Source organism: Octodon degus, unplaced genomic scaffold (assembly GCF_000260255.1).
Source record: "Octodon degus isolate 3935 unplaced genomic scaffold, OctDeg1.0 scaffold00082, whole genome shotgun sequence".
Lineage (NCBI taxonomy): Eukaryota > Metazoa > Chordata > Mammalia > Rodentia > Octodontidae > Octodon > Octodon degus.
This window is the reverse complement of record NW_004524658.1, coordinates 6,896,916-6,914,638: the sequence shown is the minus strand read 5'-3', so window position 1 is coordinate 6,914,638 and position 17,723 is coordinate 6,896,916. Positions and strand designations below refer to the sequence as shown.

The 17,723-nt window shown below is 35.6% G+C and overlaps 1 protein-coding gene across 5 annotated transcripts in view; it reads left to right on the top strand.

Moving 5' to 3' along the window:
* Orc4 (origin recognition complex subunit 4) overlaps positions 1-17,723 on the top strand; it is a 73,584-nt gene that overhangs the window by 37,043 nt on the left and 18,818 nt on the right. For 3 of the 5 annotated variants that reach the window (XM_023721427.1, XM_023721424.1, XM_023721428.1), the window contains exons 2-9: positions 957-1,059; positions 2,866-2,936; positions 5,709-5,785; positions 7,029-7,119; positions 11,156-11,231; positions 11,759-11,844; positions 15,131-15,179; positions 15,532-15,683. In XM_023721427.1, coding sequence (XP_023577195.1) covers positions 1,002-1,059; positions 2,866-2,936; positions 5,709-5,785; positions 7,029-7,119; positions 11,156-11,231; positions 11,759-11,844; positions 15,131-15,179; positions 15,532-15,683 — 660 coding nt within the window. In that variant the 5' untranslated portion in view covers positions 957-1,001. The remainder of the gene's footprint in view (positions 1-956; positions 1,060-2,865; positions 2,937-5,708; positions 5,786-7,028; positions 7,120-11,155; positions 11,232-11,758; positions 11,845-15,130; positions 15,180-15,531; positions 15,684-17,723) is intronic. The other 2 variants (XM_004636645.2, XM_023721426.1) reach the window with 1 other exon arrangement.

The following is a 17,723-nucleotide window of genomic DNA, read 5'->3' as shown; positions in this document are numbered from 1 at the left end:
CTTTTCTTACTTTTTCACTAGCTGCAATGGTGTCTTTCAGGTCGGAAAGTCTATCTTCACTTGCACGCAAACGGTTTTGCCAGCTTGTGATTGAGGTTTTAATTTCCTGTATATCACTTTGAACCTGTTTCATAGATTCTATTTCTTTCCTAAATTGTTTATTCAGGGGTTCCATCATTTTTATATTCTCCTCTATTTTTTTTTTATCAGTGTATTCTTTAGAAACACTTAGTACTTCTTTGGTTATAGTTACCACTACATTTTTTAGTTCACAAATTATTTCTGATCTGATTTCTTCTATGCCTTTCTGCAGTTGATTCTTTACTGTCAACGCTATTATTTCAGAGATATCTGGTGTGTGATTTCCAGTTTTTCCTCAGTGCTAGTGTCTTGTGCATTTGTATTGGGTGGACTCAGGGCCTGAGACTGCATTTTGTTCCTTCTCTTTGTCATTTTGTGTACCACTGTCTTCTGACCTTTGGTGTAGAGAGAGCTTAGATAGAGTTATTACCTTAGCACCAGGTCCGGATCTACGAAGTTCAGATTCCTCCAGGTGGTTGTTGTTTGGTTCTGGCTGTGTGCTTCACTTCTTTCTGCTGCAGATGTTACAGTTGAACCCTTTGTGTCTGTCTGAGAAGATGTTCTGCTCCTGAATCCGCTGGGTGGGTCTTGCCTCTAGCCTCTTTGCAGGGAGTTCTGCTGAAGGGTTCCCTGCTGGGCCTGCAGCCTGGGTCAAATGAGGATCCGCGGGCCGGGTCGTTTCACTCACTCTCGGGGCCTGTGCTCTGGGTCTATTCAGGATCCCGCATCCTCGGTCGTCTCACTCACTGGCAGGGCCTGCGCTCTGGGTCTATTCAGGATCCCGCGGCCTGGGTCGTCTCACTCACTTACCGGGCCTGCGCTCTGGGTCTGATGGTGGAATTATTCTTGCATGTCTTTTTTTCCATAACCTCCAGAGAACATACCATGGCTAGGGCTGAGTTGCAGAATGCCGTCCATTTATGGTTTGCAGACCTGAATTTCTGGGGGACCCTAGAAAGGCTCCTGCTAGATTACAAGGTGAGTCCCTGGTCAGGCAGTAATGCCGTAGTCTATGGCTGAGTGAAGCCGGAATAGAGTTAATGAGGATCTTCAAGTCTTATGACTGTCTCAGTGGTGATGGATATGCTTGTGCCCCAGCAGTTTCATAGTCCTGTCCTTCAGCTGCACTGAGGAGGGCTACAATTGTAGTACTTTTCATCTGCTGTAGGACCTAGCTTGTATAACCTAGGTATTGGAGTGCTGAGGTATCTGCCTCCCTCTAGTATCCTTGGTTGGCAGTCCTGTTCTCTAGCCACACTGGAAAGGACTGAGACCAAGATTCAGAGCAAATTGGCAAGCTTGCCCCAAGTACACAGAGGGGTATGTCTCCTGGCTAGTCTGTGCTCATGGAGACTGATGTCAGCTAAGAGGCTTGAGTTTAGATTCAGAACCATTTTGTCTGGCTTGGGACTCAGATATGTCTTTTGTAGCCTTGGGACGTGGGGCAGGAATGAACTCAGACCACAGTGAAGTGGGCTGATTCAGAATTAGAGGGTATTTTGAGATCCATAATTAAGACTTCAGGAGGGTAGACATTTGGAGATATCAAAATATACTTTTATTCCTTAAAAGATTTTTTTTCCTAGAATTTTTTTTAAAGTACATAACTTGGTTGGGTTAATACTTTTAACTTTTTCACTTACTTGCTGTTTGATTTTGGTTACCTAACTTTTCTCTGTGTTTTAATCTTAGGGAGTACAGTAGCTCTTACTAGGACTGTTTTGAGGGTTAATTAACCAAACAGTTTTTTATGAGTTCTGGTACCTAAATAAACACTGCTTAAGTTACTATTATTTGACTGAGTATTTCTGTAAGAATTTATGTTTAAAAAAATGATATTTTAGCTAAAGGTACTCTGAAAAGGAATTTAACCTCCCCCCCCCCAGTTTTTTTTTTTTAATTAGCATTCTTTTCATTGTAATCATTTCATTGCTAATTTTGTTTTGGGCATAATGCTGTGGCATATAAAAATGTCCTGAGTTAGGGGACTGTGACAAAAGGATAATTTTCCTTTGTATAATTTGGTCGTAAGTAAAGAAGAATGTATATTCACAGGTATTTATAGAAGATACATTTAATCTAATCTGTAAATAGTGTGTGGGGTTTTCCTTTTGTATTTTAGGAAAGTATCTACAGGCTGTTCAGGGTCTCACCACTAGATTGGACTAGTGATCTTCCTGTTTACAGCCTCCCAAGAGCTGGAATTATAAGCCTGTGCCACCATGCCCAGTCTCAATTTTTGTCTTCAAAGCGTCCTGGGGATGGGGCCGGCATGGCAGGCAGGCCTGGGGATCAAACCCCCCTATTAATCAGCTGAACTATTTGGCTGGCCCAGTGTGTGGTTTGGTTTGGTTTTGTGGAACTAGGGATTGAAGTCAGGGGCTTGCGCTTGCCAGGTGAGCGCTTAGTCTACTGAGCTATCTCCCCAGCCCCCAGTGTGTGTTTTTGGAGTGACCAAAAAAGGAAGTTTTCTGTAACAGATGATTGTGTTGGTTGAATGGGGAGGAAAAACATTCTATATAAGGGCAAAGGAAGGAAATTAAGGTGATTAGATTTAAGAGAACAGGAGGAGTGATTGTAATAATTATATAAACTACAGTATGAACATCAGTAACCCTGTCATTGAATAAAAGGAAGTAGAAATGTTTTAAGTTTGAAAAATTAAAAATTTTCAGAATAAAATCCTTATATTTATTTTGATTTTATAAATGTAAATTCTCAGTTAATCTTTTAAATCAATAATTTTATTATGTTTATCCTAATTTTTTTTTTTTTTTTTTTAAGGATTTCAATTTGTTGAAATGAGCAATCGTAAATCAAAGAACAACTTACTGCATGGAGAGTCCCTTTTGCAGGTTAGTATGTATTTATTTTAATCTTAAAGCTTTTACCATATAAAGGTGATCAGAGAAATAGTTGAAATAGTCAACTATTTTTTTTAAATTTGACTATTTCTTAGTACTGAGGAACACTGTTTCCCTTTTTAGGGAGATAGATAATCTGTATTTGGAAGGTATTTATATAAGATAATTGAAACAATCATATAGAGACAGAGTTTTCCATATCAAATGTAGAATGTGAACTGTTCTCAAACTCTTTGTCAGGTGATATTTTTTTTTTAGTCTTAATGTCTTATGTGTCTCTTAATTCCATCCTTTGTCTTTGGATAGTTGAATGCTAGCTATCATCCATGTTTTCCTTAAAGTGACCTGACTTCAATCTTTTATGTTTTGAATTTCTTTTTTTTTTCCATAATTTTATTGAGAAACAAATAGCAATGAGACAGTTGCAAATCAAATTGGTATGAAATTTTCAATAATTAAGACATTGCATACTCTCTTCCTAGTGGTTATTTGCTGTACAAGATGCAGACATGATATCCTATTTACAAACACTATTACAACAAATCCCTCTATTCATTAAGAGAATGTAACTATTTTTCTATCCTAACCATTTTGAATACACAGATACAAAATGGACATTCATCTGTATCCCCTCTTTTGTTCCGTCATTTGAATATTATAGGTGTGTTAACTCAGTAAATTGAATTTCTTTTGTTACATTTATTCTTAAAGTATTTAGCATTTACTATTAAGTAATTTAGCATTTACTATTAAGTAATTCTATATTTCAAGTACTATCTGTATATCTCTCCTTCAGAAGTTATAATCTAGTAAGGAGTGAACCTTAATAATTATACGCTAAATTTTTAATTAGCTGGCTTGACTTACACATTTGTTTTAAATCAGAACTCATGTTTTTATAGCCCTTTATAAAACCTTAAAGTTTTTCTGAAGTAAAATGACTCATTGTCAAACAAAATTATAACTGAGGTATAATTTACATACTTTTTATGTAAAGTGCTTAGTTCTTCCATGAAAGTTAATATCTGTACATCTGTACATCTGTTTAACCTACATCCAGCTCACTTTGGGATTTTGTATCTCCTGAGATTTGTTACCTCTCTCATACATTATAATGGACCTTTTTTTTTCAAAGGAAAGGATTAAGGCTTATATTTGGATTTGTAGTGATCTTATCTACATAGAAGAATATGTTATAGGCCGTAAGGTAACATATTATGAATCATTTACATATATGCCCATTTGATTATTTTGCACATATATCAACTATTACCTTCATAAGTCCTATATTGTGTTGCAGATAACTGCTTTAATCCTCAAAACTGTCCTGGCATGAAGGTATTACTCCTTGCATTTTATCAATAAAGAAAACTAGTATTATGAGATTTCACCTTTCCAAATTCACACAGTTCTTGTGTGCCAGTCCCATTATTCTTCCTACTTTCTTTAAAATTATGGGTTGTTTTAGAGAATAATTTTCTTTCCTTAGTTGCTGGTACATGTAAAGAGAACTTAGATTTATTTCTTTGGCTCACTCTCAGTCCTGTGCTGTGAATCTTAGAAAGGTCATCTTGGAGGCTTGCTTTTTTTCCTCTCTTAATGCTGTGGTTTGAACCCAGACCGTTAGGTGTGATAGGCAAGCCTTGTATCACTGAGCTAGCTATCTAGCATCTTATTTTGTGATAGGGTCTTGCTATGTTGCCCAGAGGGACTTCAACCTAAGGTCCTCCTCCTTTACCTTTCTGAGTTTAGCTAGTATTACAGTTATATGCCACTATGCCTCCTCACCTTGCAAGCTTCTGATTTTAGCTTTTGGTGCTAAACAAGAGATAGCTTTCTAAGCTCATCTCTAAAAGACCACTCTATTAGTAGCAAATCCAGAAATGGAGTGAATTCAGTGGTCTGCTTTTAAAAAAAACTGTAATTAGACTTATCTGATGTAAGTTTTTACATCCCAGATTTAGTTCTCATTTCTAAGACAAACTCAAAATATAGCTATCTATAAGAATTTGTTTTCTTAATTCATTCCAATGATTCCATCCGTCCGTCCATCTGTCCCTACCACTTGGGGAACCCAGGGCCTAGTTACGCTAGGCAAACACTGTACCACTAAATTAGACCCCTTGCCCTATTCCTTACTTTCTACCCTAGGTAAATGTGGTTTCTCTCCCATAATTGAGTATTTACTTGGATGGTGAGCTAGTGCTCTATTGTTATTTGTTTATTTAATTTGTAATTCCTTTACAAAATTATTTATCTTTTTAGACATGGATCATAACCTTTTAATTTTGCCATGCTTTGAATCTGATTGGTCTTAAAAACTTTTACTTTATTTTTCTTCAGAATCCTGACTTACAACAGGTACAGATTGATAGTGATGGATTAAGCCAGTTTGTCTTGCTCTCTAGAGAGTGGATATATGGTATATGACCATTATTGCTTGACTAGTACATTGTATGAAGTGAAGTATTCATTTGTTCATTCACTCACATGCATTGAAATAGTTCCCAGGTGCTCCTGTGCTTAATGTAAGTAATTCTTCCCCCTTTTTTGAACTTTTACAACTGATTTGTCGTCATTTCCCTGGGACTTGATAGGTAAAAGAATCATTTTGTAATTCGTGAAAATGATCTAGAACTTCAAGTATTTAGTGAGGATTGAATTAATTATAACCTAATTCTGACTTATAAATGTCATTTCTTATTCCATTTTGATTGTACATGTAGCATTTTTACTTGTATTTATTCATGTTGCATTCATTAGATACAAAGAATTTTACGGGAAAGATTTTGTCATCAGATTCCACATAGTAACCTATTTGGAGTGCAAGTACAGTACAGGTAAGTCTCGTTAGTCCCTTATCAATTTTGATCTTACTACACTTTGGGTTCTGTAAAAATAAATCAAACAATTGCTTAGCCACTTTCCCATTGCTGGGACAATATACCCAATACACATTGGTTCACAGATGCCAGTGGGTTCATTGTAAAGACAGCTTGCCTCAAGGCAGAAGCAGCATGGTGGAAGGATAAGGTTGAGGAAACCTGCTCAGTCAGTAGTAGCCAGGAAGAGGAAGTACAGAGTGAAGGGAGGAGCCAAGAAAGAGACTGTACTCTTTCAACCCCTATATTATAGCACACAAATTTGATCCTTTTTTTTTTTTTTTTTTGTATTTTAGGGAAAGGTCTACAGGGTGTTCAGGGTGTCACTACTAGATCGAACTCCTAGTGATTCATCTGTACAGCTTCTCAAGAGCTGGGGTTATAGGCATGCTCCACCACACTAAGTCTTAATTGCCGTCTTAGCATGCCCTGGGGGTGGGACCACCATGGCAGGTAGGCCCAGGGATCAGAACTCCCGGCCCCTGCAAATTTGATCTTAAAGATGAAGTGTACTTTCATAAACATTTCATTATTTGCTTTGTATAGAGAAACACTGAATTTCATGAAGCATGAGCAGGTAGATACTTTCATGATAATAAAACTAAAACCTTCACCTAGTTTCCATTGAGGAGTTAATTTTCTTTTGTACTTACTATTTGGCGGCCAATTCTGTAGTCAAAGGCAAGAGTCTTAATTTAAGAAGGACCTCTAGGCTGGCAGGAGTCTTAAGTACCTGCCTGGCAAGTGCAAGGACCCAGGTTCAGTTCCTGGTGTTACATACCAAGCCGGCCATTGAAACTGAGCATAGTGGTAGACACCTGCAGTCCCAGCACTGGGGAGGCTGACACAGAAGGATCACTATAAGTTCAAGCTGCGTAGTGAGACCCTGTAACAAATTTTTAAAAGATTTTTTTTACACAAGGGTCTTAAGAATTGCTGCTCTTATCTTTTTGACCCCTACCATTATAAAACGAAGTATATTCTAAAGTTACTAGATTTCATCAGGTTTCCCAAGAATTATCACTGGCATACTATCTTTTCTGTAGAATTACAGTGTATAAGACTATTAGAGTCTAGATCAAGAGCCCAGAAGAAAACAACAGGGATTTGTGTTGCGTGTACAAATTTAGGTTTTAAAAAATACTGCCTAGCAAAGTATTCCAGCTCTGATTTTAAAATTTGCCTATTCATATCATTTCAGACACTTACTTGAACTGCTAAAAAGAACCGCTATACATGGAGAAAGTAATTCAGTACTCATTGTTGGACCCCGAGGATCAGGAAAGACCATGGTATAAACTATTTAACATCAGAAATGCTTTTAATTTCATTAATTTGTTATGTTTTGGCTTTTAATTACAAAGATTATACAGAAGTGTTACAAAATTAGTATGCTTATTTGAATTGAGCATATCTTTTTCTTACCTTACTTTTGCTCCCCAAGAAAGTTTTTCGTGATGTTTTTTGCGTAGTTCTTTGTCTCAAAAAATACTAGAGATAGCCAGCGGAAAAAGAAACTAAGATTTGTTTAGCACTTACCAGGGTCTCATGTGTATTTTTTTACTTATTCAAACCTGCAAAGGAAGGTTTTTTTCCCTTTTCTAATAATTAGTAAATTAGCACACCATGTGTCACCCCTTCCTTTTTTTTTTTTTTTACTGTTTTTTTTTCTTTTACTATTTCATTTAAGCAGTTTTTCATGTCTTCAGTAGTTTTCTTCTACTTTTCCTCTTCATTATATTTGCTTTGTTCCCTCAGAAAGATGATCCTGGGGCCGGGGAGATAGCTCAGTAGAATAAGCACTTGCCTGACAAGTGCAGGGTCCTGAGTTCAATCACCAGTACTGCAAAAAAGAAAGGCAGAAAGAAAGATGCTCTTGCTTTCCTCTCCCTTCATTTTTTTCTTTCATGTTTTTTATTTAACATAGGAGATAATTATAGATGCTAACTTTTGATACTATAATTTGAAGTGGTTGTGTCTTTTTAAGTATCTTCTACACAAAACTTATTTCTGTAAATGTTTGTTTTGGACTAAACATACACATTACGGTGTGGATGACAAGTAAAATTGTATGTGCGTGAAGGAAGGAGAGGGGGGAAGGAGAGAGAGACTGAAGGAATTTAGGTGTAGGGGTGGTGGGAATTGAATAAACCTCTGGGCACTTTTCCCTTCAGCCACATTCCTAACCCATTTGTACTTTTTTATTCTGGGACAAGGTCTCCCTGAGTTGTTCAGTCTGGCCTCAAACTTGTGATCCTCCTGCCTTCTTGCTGGGCACATTTTTTTCTATTAGTACATATTTGTAATACATAATATTAACATTCCTTGTATGAACTTGGTACATGTCCGTAACATCTTATTTTTTCGTTCTCTTTACCTCTCCTCCCTTCTCCTGCCCTCCATTTCTTTATCCCTTTTCTGTTTTTGAGAAAAATGTTTTATTTTGCTGCTGGTTTTATAGTTTAGGTTTTTCATATAAGAGAAGCTATGTGATATATAAGCTTCTATGTCTGATGTTTTTATTGATTCTACATTACGTAAAATGAGGGACTTAGGGTTTTACTTACAGCACCCATTCTGTTACAGTTGAAAATATGTAAATTAGGAGGTTAGATATTTTTAATATTAAAGCTTTTCAAAATATATTTATAATTCTTAATCTGGATCTAATTTTTTTCAGTTCTCACACTCAGTTTCTGAAATTAATATTTCTTACGCTTGAGTTTTTACTGTGGTTTCCTTAGCATTTAACATTTGATGTAAATATCAGTGTAGTTAGTTTTTACAGGAGGACTTTGTAACTAACATCCTTTTGAGTTATTATTATATGTAATTTAATTTTTTTTTTCCCTCAAGAACTGGGGATTGAAATTTCCTGTATTATTGATGTTTTCAGTATTGCATTTTACATTTAGGTGTATGATTCATTTTTCAGTTCATTTTTGTGGGAGGCTACTTTCCCTTTTTGCATTTTCTTGTCCAGTGGAGAAAAACTTTCTTTTCTTGAATTGCTTTTGTTTGTCATTTGACTGTGTGTGATGATTTCTGAGATCTCTTTCTACCCCTTGACTGATTTGATCTGTTTGTATGATTGTCTATAATGCACTGTCTTAGTTATTTTAAATTTAGAGCAACACTTGTAGTATTTACCTTTCCATGTTAACTTTAGAATCAGTTCGTCAATATCCACAAAATGCTTGGGGTCTGTACTGTGTTGCTAAGATTTTATGTTTACTCTGAAGAACTGGTAACTATATTGAGTCTGTTCGTAAGCATGGAATGTTTTTTATCAGATAGTCATAATATCCCTTATTCTTACATATTTTATCAGTCCTAGTCATATCAATCTTACTAGATTTTTAAACCAAAATATTTTGGTACTAGTATGTGTCATGCTGGGTTTTGGCTGGCAAGTTTTTTTGTATATTAGAGAAGTATTTGTTCGTTATCAATTTTGTTTTGTTTTCTCTGACGAAAAATCACCTTTTTTCCATTTTGCCTCTTTTTCCGCAGCTAAACTAGGAATGTATAGGTCTTCCTGACCCAATGAAATGACATTCTTTAGAAATTTGATTCTCTGATTTTCTTGTCAGCCTATTTCAAGGAAATCCATGTATTCAATATGCTTGCTTGCAGTTTGACACATACCAAGTGGTTGTTTAATCCACATGTCAGAGCAGCAGACTGAGCTGATCCTTCTAGAGAAAGGATGGTCAAACAGCTGAGACCACTGGGTAGTCTATGGGAAGACCGCATACTGCTCTCCCCAGTCTGGTGTGAAGGCAGGACAACTGATACCTGGATATGCAGTGTTACCAGACATCACTGGGCCTAAACTATTGCTTTATCCGCCACTGCCATGAACGTAGTTGGGATGCCATCCCCTTCACACTCAGCTTTAATCCTCAGAGTTTCATCTGGACCTTTATGGGCACATGTTACTCAAAGTTCACCAAAATTCCATAATTTCTATAAGCCTTTTTGATTTTTTTCACAGTCACCAAGATCAGAATTTGAGCCTATCAACATATAGTCCTACACTGGCTTTCTGATTTCAGAAGCAACCATACTCTCTGCAACCCATTCAGAGTTCTTCACCATCTGGAGCCCTTTCAGGGGTTGCTTCTTTGATAAGGATAAGACTGTTGTCCTGTTGTGAAACCGAACAATTTAAAATGAGGATGAGTTTTTCTCCTTTCCTTTAAACAAAGTAATAGCATATTACTAGTACAAATATTTTATTTTTAAAAATAGCTTACCAGTTGTTTCATCGCCTTTGTTAAACAATCCTTTCTGTCCTCACTAAATTTTGATGACATCTACACTAACACATTTGTGTATGCAGGCTCTTTCTAGACCATTTATTGTGTGAGGGTACTCTTTTATTATGACATTTAAAGGAATAGTTATTGAACATTCTTTCGAAAGGTTTTTTAATTTTTCTTGTTTTCAAATTTCAGCAAAACTTACGCTGTGCTAATAATAAATGCATATATTGCAATAAGAGATGTGGCATAGGTAATAAAAATGTGAAGCTTTATATCAAGTAACAATATGCTATATAACACTTCGAGTAGAAATGTATTTCAGCAGTAATTATTAATTGTAAATTATTAGTAATCTTTTCATTGTATTCTCTGTCTTTAGTAAGGTCTTTCTTTGTGTAATAAGGTATCTCAGTTTAACTTCTTTGTGTGTGTGTGTGTGTGTGTGTGTGTATTCTGATAGAGGGTTTCACTGTGCAGCTCAGACTCAATGATCCTCCTGTTTTTACCCTCCCCAGTGCTGGGATTACAAAAGTGTGCCACAATGCCCCTGGACTCCCTGGCTGGCTTCAGGGCACCTGGGGTAATGCTGGGGTCCTGCATGGCCTATGGTGCCAGGGATTGAACCCAGGTCCCTGTGCTTGCTTTAGTAGGTGCTTAGTCTGCTGAGCTGTCTTGCTGTCCCTACTTTTTAATAATAATGTACAAAGTAATTTTGGTTTACATAGGAATTGCTCAATTGAGGGATAAACTTTTGACTACTGTCTAATACTATTATTTATAATTTTTAGCAACTTTACCTGATTTTAATGATGCTTAGTATAATATATGTTAGTAAAAGTACTAAAACATGAATTTCTTAAGAAACTATAGTTGGTCATGTATTTGGGTAGATAATTGTGTTATTTGTAGCTCTGATATGGTAATAGTTATATGTTCTAGTTAAACTTTTTATCTGTAAACTACTTGAAAATTATTGAGCAATTTTTATATTCTGATTTTACAACAGAAACTTCATCTTTTCCCTGTATTTAAATATTTTACAAACTTTGTATTTATTTAGTTAATAAATCATGCTTTAAAAGAACTCATGGAAATAGAAGAAGTGAGTGAAAATGTATTACAAGTTTATCTAAATGGTAAGTATGTCATAGTTTTGCCATTAGAAGTGATATAAATAAACCATGTATGGTTTTTATATGGAAAAAGTAAACTTGTTCAAATATTTTAATTCTGTACAAATAATGACATTATTAAAACTAGATCTCTTTTAACAGGCTTCAATTTATCAAACCATACACAATATTTTTAGAAATTAAAAAGTAGTATTACTTTTTCTAAATTATGCTATCCCCAGTGAAGTCTGTTTTTTAGCTCTACCCATGGTTCTTACTGTTGTTTTTTTTTTTTTTTTAAAGGGAGTAATGTGATCTGATTTTAACATTTATTTATTCATTTATTTTTGTGGAACCAGGGATTGAACTCAGACCCTTGTGCTTGCCGAGCAAGCACTTATTCTGCTGAGCCATCTCCCCAACCTTGTGATCTGATTTTGATTGTTTTCTTTTTAATTAAATTTAAAAAGCATTGGGAAATATACTTGACTGGAAAATAACCATGTCAAGTACACTTTTAATTAAATACTTTCAACTGGGCTATATTTCAGGACTGCTGCAGATCAATGATAAAATTGCTCTGAAGGAAATCACAAGGCAGTTACATCTGGAAAATGTAGTGGGAGATAAAGTTTTTGTAAGTATCACTTTAGTTATTAAATACACTTCAAAGTGGAGTCTGTTTTGTAGTGATATTTTCATTTCTGAAAGGTGAAGTTTAGAGGAAGGAATCAGATATTCACAGCTAAGAGTCTTGTCATAAAAATACGTAATGCGTTAAGATACATTTAGCTATCAAATCTTTATTTGGATTTTGGAATAGCTTAATACTAATTATACAATAACTAATCCAGGTTTATACAGGTATTTGGAGTTTATTCCTTTATAAAATAAATTAACGTTTCTGTATTAAATGGTAGTCTGCTTCTAGTGTTCCGAGACACTTGTGTGGCATGGAAAAGTAGAAAAATGTGCTGAATTTGAAGTTTTAATAAATATCATTGCCTTTGCCTTCGTAATTTGAACCCCGTTAGTCAGATTCTTAATGTATTGAGTGTTATTTGTGTATGCATATTTTGGACATTCTAAAGAAAAAAATCAAGATTGTCATTTGTTTAGATTAAAACTAGTATTTTCCTGGATAGTAATGTGCAGTACAGACATCAGTAACCTTTTCTTTGTTTTAAGAAATTTGTCCATGATTCACTATCATGCAGCTTACAGTCTTAGAGCAGTGAATATCAGTAATTTAGTGAGATTTGAAGTGTTTTGAAACTTCCATTAAGCTTTTGAACTGTCAACTACTGTATAAAGCCTCAGAAAATGGGATTCATTTGTGCCCTCATTTTCATTGAAAAATTAGCTACTTATGCAGTTGCCTGGGGATATATACATTCAAGTTTATTTTTCTGGTCACTGATAATTGAGGCTCTGTCACTCTAATGTCTTAAATGTGTGCTCTCTGATGCAGTGATCCAATCATAGTTGTAGAAGCCTCAAAGCATTTAGGAAGTATCTGTTAGGTACAAACCCATGCAATAGACCAGACCAGGCATTCTGACCCAAGTAGACTTGTATTGGGGGCATCAAGTAGGCTGGCTGAATAGCAGACCAAGACAGCAGTGAATAAAGGAAGTACAGGAGACTTGATAGTATCTTTTAGGGAGGGTGATTGTGGGCTGGAACAGCTGAGGCAAGGAGAGCTAATCTTGGCAGGACTACCTCGTCTATGGGGGACTTTTAATGTTAACAAAGGAGAGTTTTCTGGTTGCTTGTCCAGGTCAGAGTGAGGTGAACCTGTTCTGCGGTTTTGGGTTTGGCTTTGCATGGGGCCAAGGGGGAGGGAGTTTAGGGGCAGGGTGCCTGGGAAACTTAGAGGGAGAGTATTTGAGGCAAGGTGATTGGGAAACTTTGAATCCAAACCTATCAGTGTCCTTTATTTTTTAAAAAAATATTTAGCCAATCATATGCTTAACTTCCATGCTCTGCAGGACTAGGAAGGCAAGTTCAAAATGCCACTTTTGTAATGGTCTATTCTAAGTACAGTTGTAAAACAAAGCACAGTTGTTTATTATCCTATCCTAGTATGTGTGTGTGTATATGTGTGTTTGTGTAGTTGGTACAGGGTCTCACTATACAGTTAATACTCCTACTGATCCTCCAGTTTTCAGCCTTCCCAGTACTAGGATTACAGGTATGTGCAACTGCCAGGTTTCTATGGCCGGTTTACCATGCCCAGGGGCAGGGCCGATGCAGCCTGTGGAGCTGGGGATTGAACCCAGGTCCCTATGCTCTTACCTAACCAGGCACTGAGTCTGCTGAGCTATCTCACTGGCCTATCCTATCCTAGTTATCACTGTTATCATCATTACATCTGTTACATAAGTGGAAGAGACTACATTAAGAATGTCATTCAGGCTGGCCAGATAGGTCAGCGGATCAAAGCACCTACTTAGGCAGACGCAGGGACCAGGGTTTGATCCCCATTGTGCAGTGCTGACCACGCCCCTGGGGCACACTGAGAGAATGATTGAGACTGGGCATGGTGACATGTGCCTGTAATCCCAGCACTTGGGAGCCTAAAAAACAGAAGAATCACTGTGAGTCTGATCTGTGTAGTGAGACCCTTGTAGAACCTGGACTAGATACGTAAAATATGTAATATTATATACTTACAGAAAATACATGTAATATATAACAGGTAAATCCATACATATTTTTATAAGAATATATTCTTAGATTTATTTTATATAATATATATATATATTATATATGTATACATGCTTGTGTATTTTTTATTTAATGCTAGATATGGTCTTTTTTTTAATTTTTATTTTATTTATTTATTTATTTATTTATTTATTGTGTGTGTGTGTGTGTGTGTGTGTGTGGCCAGCTCAGCCCACCAGGGGGCGGGGCTGGCCGGCATGTGGTGCTGGGGGATTGAACCGTGGTCCCTGTGCTTTGCCAAGCTTAACTTGTTCTAAGTAGGTGCTTTAGACCACTGAGCCATCTCACCAGCCCCTAGATATGGTCTTAAAAGCCGAGACAACCTTTAATTAACCTTTAATTCATTTGACCACTGACTTTGCAATAGATTGTCTTCCTGAGCCTTTGTTTTCTTATAGTAAATTATGAATAGTGTCTCTTATACTACCTTAAAAGTATTACTAATGTAATAGCATGCCTTTATCAAAATATGTAGAAGTTCTAAACCAGTTATGCTATTTTATGTCAGATATTTCAGTTGGGGGACAAGCAGGGCTTTTACTTTTCTGTTTTTTTTTTTTTTTTAAGTTGACAAGTCCTTGAAAACAGTCTGAATAAAACAAATAATTGTAATGAAAAAGTATTTCAAAGTAGTCTCTACTTAAAATATGGGTCATCCAGATAAAATACATCTACTTTTAAATCTCGAGTATGTAATTTGTATCCAGAAATATGTTGGTTATATTTCAAGTAAACATAGTGAGATTTCATGTGATTAGAAAAGATTCTTCTTTATGTTCTGGAATAAGTAGACATTATCTGTTATGTCTAGTTTCCCCTGCCTTTCCTTTTGATTCTCCATTTAAGGTTATAGTAATCTTTGGTGGCACACATTAAATTAACAGTTGTAGAGCATGATATAGTTAAAGATACAAAGTAGAATGAATGCATTTTTGGGGTCTCCCAACTATATTTAGAATATGTCAGCTCTCTAAAAATGTGATAGTTTTACAGATTTTGTCTGGAAAATGTAAAATTGCAAACATGACGTAGTATCACTATTTTTAGTGCCATCTCTGCTTCTATATTTAAGTTTTACTAGAGACATTCAACTGAGATGTTGGCCAGTGACTCTAGAATAAAAAAGTAGTTTTTGTAACTGTGTTTTGTTTACCTTACTAAGCAGCTTGTTATATTACCTTTTTATTGTTTAGGGAAGTTTTGCTGAAAACTTTTCATTTCTTCTGGAAGCTTTAAAAAAAGGTAAATGTGTTTAAGAGTATAAAAGAAGTACTTTGATCCCCCCCCCGATTATGCTTTTACCGTGAAGTAAAATACAGTATAGAAAATAAAAATACAACTTTAATTTTCTCAATTACTGTATGGTTTTTAATTTGTATTCACCTGACACGTATTATGCCTATAGATACATAAAGTAACTTTTTGTAAGACTAAAATCATTTTCCCTATTATTTTGTAATCAGTAAATTTTTGTAATTTTATGAAGTAGGTGATCCATGTATGCTTGAGTTTAAGCTGAAAGGTAGTAAATAGTTTAGCGATTTTGGAGAAGCTGGTATAATTGACTATTAATGAAAATTTTTCCATTTCTTAGGTGACCGCACTAGTAGTTGCCCAGTGATCTTCATATTAGATGAGTTTGATCTTTTCGCTCATCATAAAAACCAAACACTCCTCTATAATCTTTTTGACATTGCTCAGTCTGCACAGACTCCAATAGCAGTTATTGGACTTACATGTAGATTGGTAAGTCTGCTTTTAAAAATTTATTGTAGTGTTTAGAAAACTTAGAAAAAAATTGATAATTTCTGTTGTTGTGCTTTGATTTTGTGTGTGGGTATGTATATTTTAAAAGTGCCTGAAACCAACTCAAAATGATACTATCCCAACTTTTTACATGCACATCTCCAGAGATAAAAGAGATTCTTTTTATCAAACAGTAACAGTAGAGTGGTTTCTTTGTTCCTTGAAGGATGTTACGGTGATTTCTGCCACAATCCCAGTGTCACTGTGAACTAACTTGATGAAGACTGTATAACCAGTTGAAGCTTTCAGACCTTTAGAGTTTATCTTATCACACTTAGAATATAAACTTTCTTACTGAAATCAGATAAGTCTGATATTTTAAGAGTCATCTCTCTTATAGTGTAAGTGTCATATCATTTTCCCTCTGTATTCCTAATAGGTGGGGGAGGGCATTTACTCATTTTCCTTTCCTATAGCTTTTTCTCATTTTTAAAAGTGTAACTTTTTACTAAGTCAGTTTTCAGCAGTCCTTCAACTGTTGTTGCCTCTTTCTCCTGTGTGCTCTAGTACTTAGAATACCGTGCTTTCTTAGAACATTTGACTGTTACTTCACGTACCTTTTTTCTTAAAAATAAACCAACAGATTGCTTTGAATGGAGCTGGCAACTGACAGATGTTTGCTAGCCAGTGAAGGACCAACTGAGAAGTTAGTAGCAGTATGACCACAGGCATTTTTATTCTTTATGTATAATGCTTCCATTATGTAGTTCTTTCAAATACAATTGTACTATGTATGTTTGTAGGGAAAGAACAAAAGGATAGGTGGAATAAGTCCTTTACCACCTCTTCTTGGGAAATAATTTCTTTTTTTTTTTACTATTCCTCTGTCCCACTTTCTAACTTCTGTCATGACTGTCCACAACTAAAGCATCTTTTACTTTCTTTCACTAAATCCAAGCTCTTGTTGCATAGAGTGTTGGTGTCACTGTTTTTACATCATCTAATATTAGAATGCCTCTTTAATAGAAAAATAGATGGCATGGTATCTAGACATATAGCCTCTTTTAACTGTTGTACTAGCAACTGCACAATATAAAACATTTCAAGGTTTTTTTTTTTTTCCTTCGTTCCACTACCTGATACTATTTGTTCTCAGCTGTCTGTACTCAAATTATTTTTTATATGTCAGGGTTTTTTAATAGCAGTACTATGAAGATCAGATCACCTGACGAGATTTAAAATAGGAATTTTTGGACCTTCCTACACCCTCTTTGTAAAAGAAAATTTTGATATAGAATCTCAATAATTAAAAAAATTATGAGTCTCAAGTTTCTTTGTTCACTTATCAACTAGCTTCAACAGGTGTTAGTTTAATTTATCCTCTTACATCTCTTTTCTGTTCCTATATTATTTTGAGACAAAAGTAACATCAAATGCCTCATCAGTGTTTCAAAGTTAGTTTCAGAAGAAAGGAACTTATTTTAAAAATACTTCCCCTTGTTATAGTTGTATTACCTTAAGTATTAGCAGTAATTTCTAAAATCATTAAATTTTATATCAGTGTTCATATTTGGGATGGGCTGTCTAAAAATGGCATTATCATTGAGATATAATCTGTACATTATACAGTGTACTCATTGAAGACATACAGTTCTTTGCTTTTGCTATTTTTAATATTCACAGTAAATTTAAGGGGCCTGTTAGCCATTATCCCATGTCTCGGTTACTTTTCACTCATTGCTGTGACAAAAATATCCAACACCCAAATTAAGGAAAAAAAAAAAAGGTTTATTTAGCTCACAGTTACTGGAGGTTTCAGTTCATACTCCACTGGCTCCAAGGCAGACTGGCACATGGCAGAGGACAACATTTCATGGTAGCAGAAAGCAGCAAAGAGCAAAGGGATGAGACTCTGCTGCAGCTTCTAACAAGCCTCTCTTGTGCTTACTGCAGCTCCTCCAAATAAAGGGGCACTAATCATCTTTCCTCAATTTCTTTATATATCCTTTAAGTGCTGAGTAGTTACTCTAGGGCGAGCCC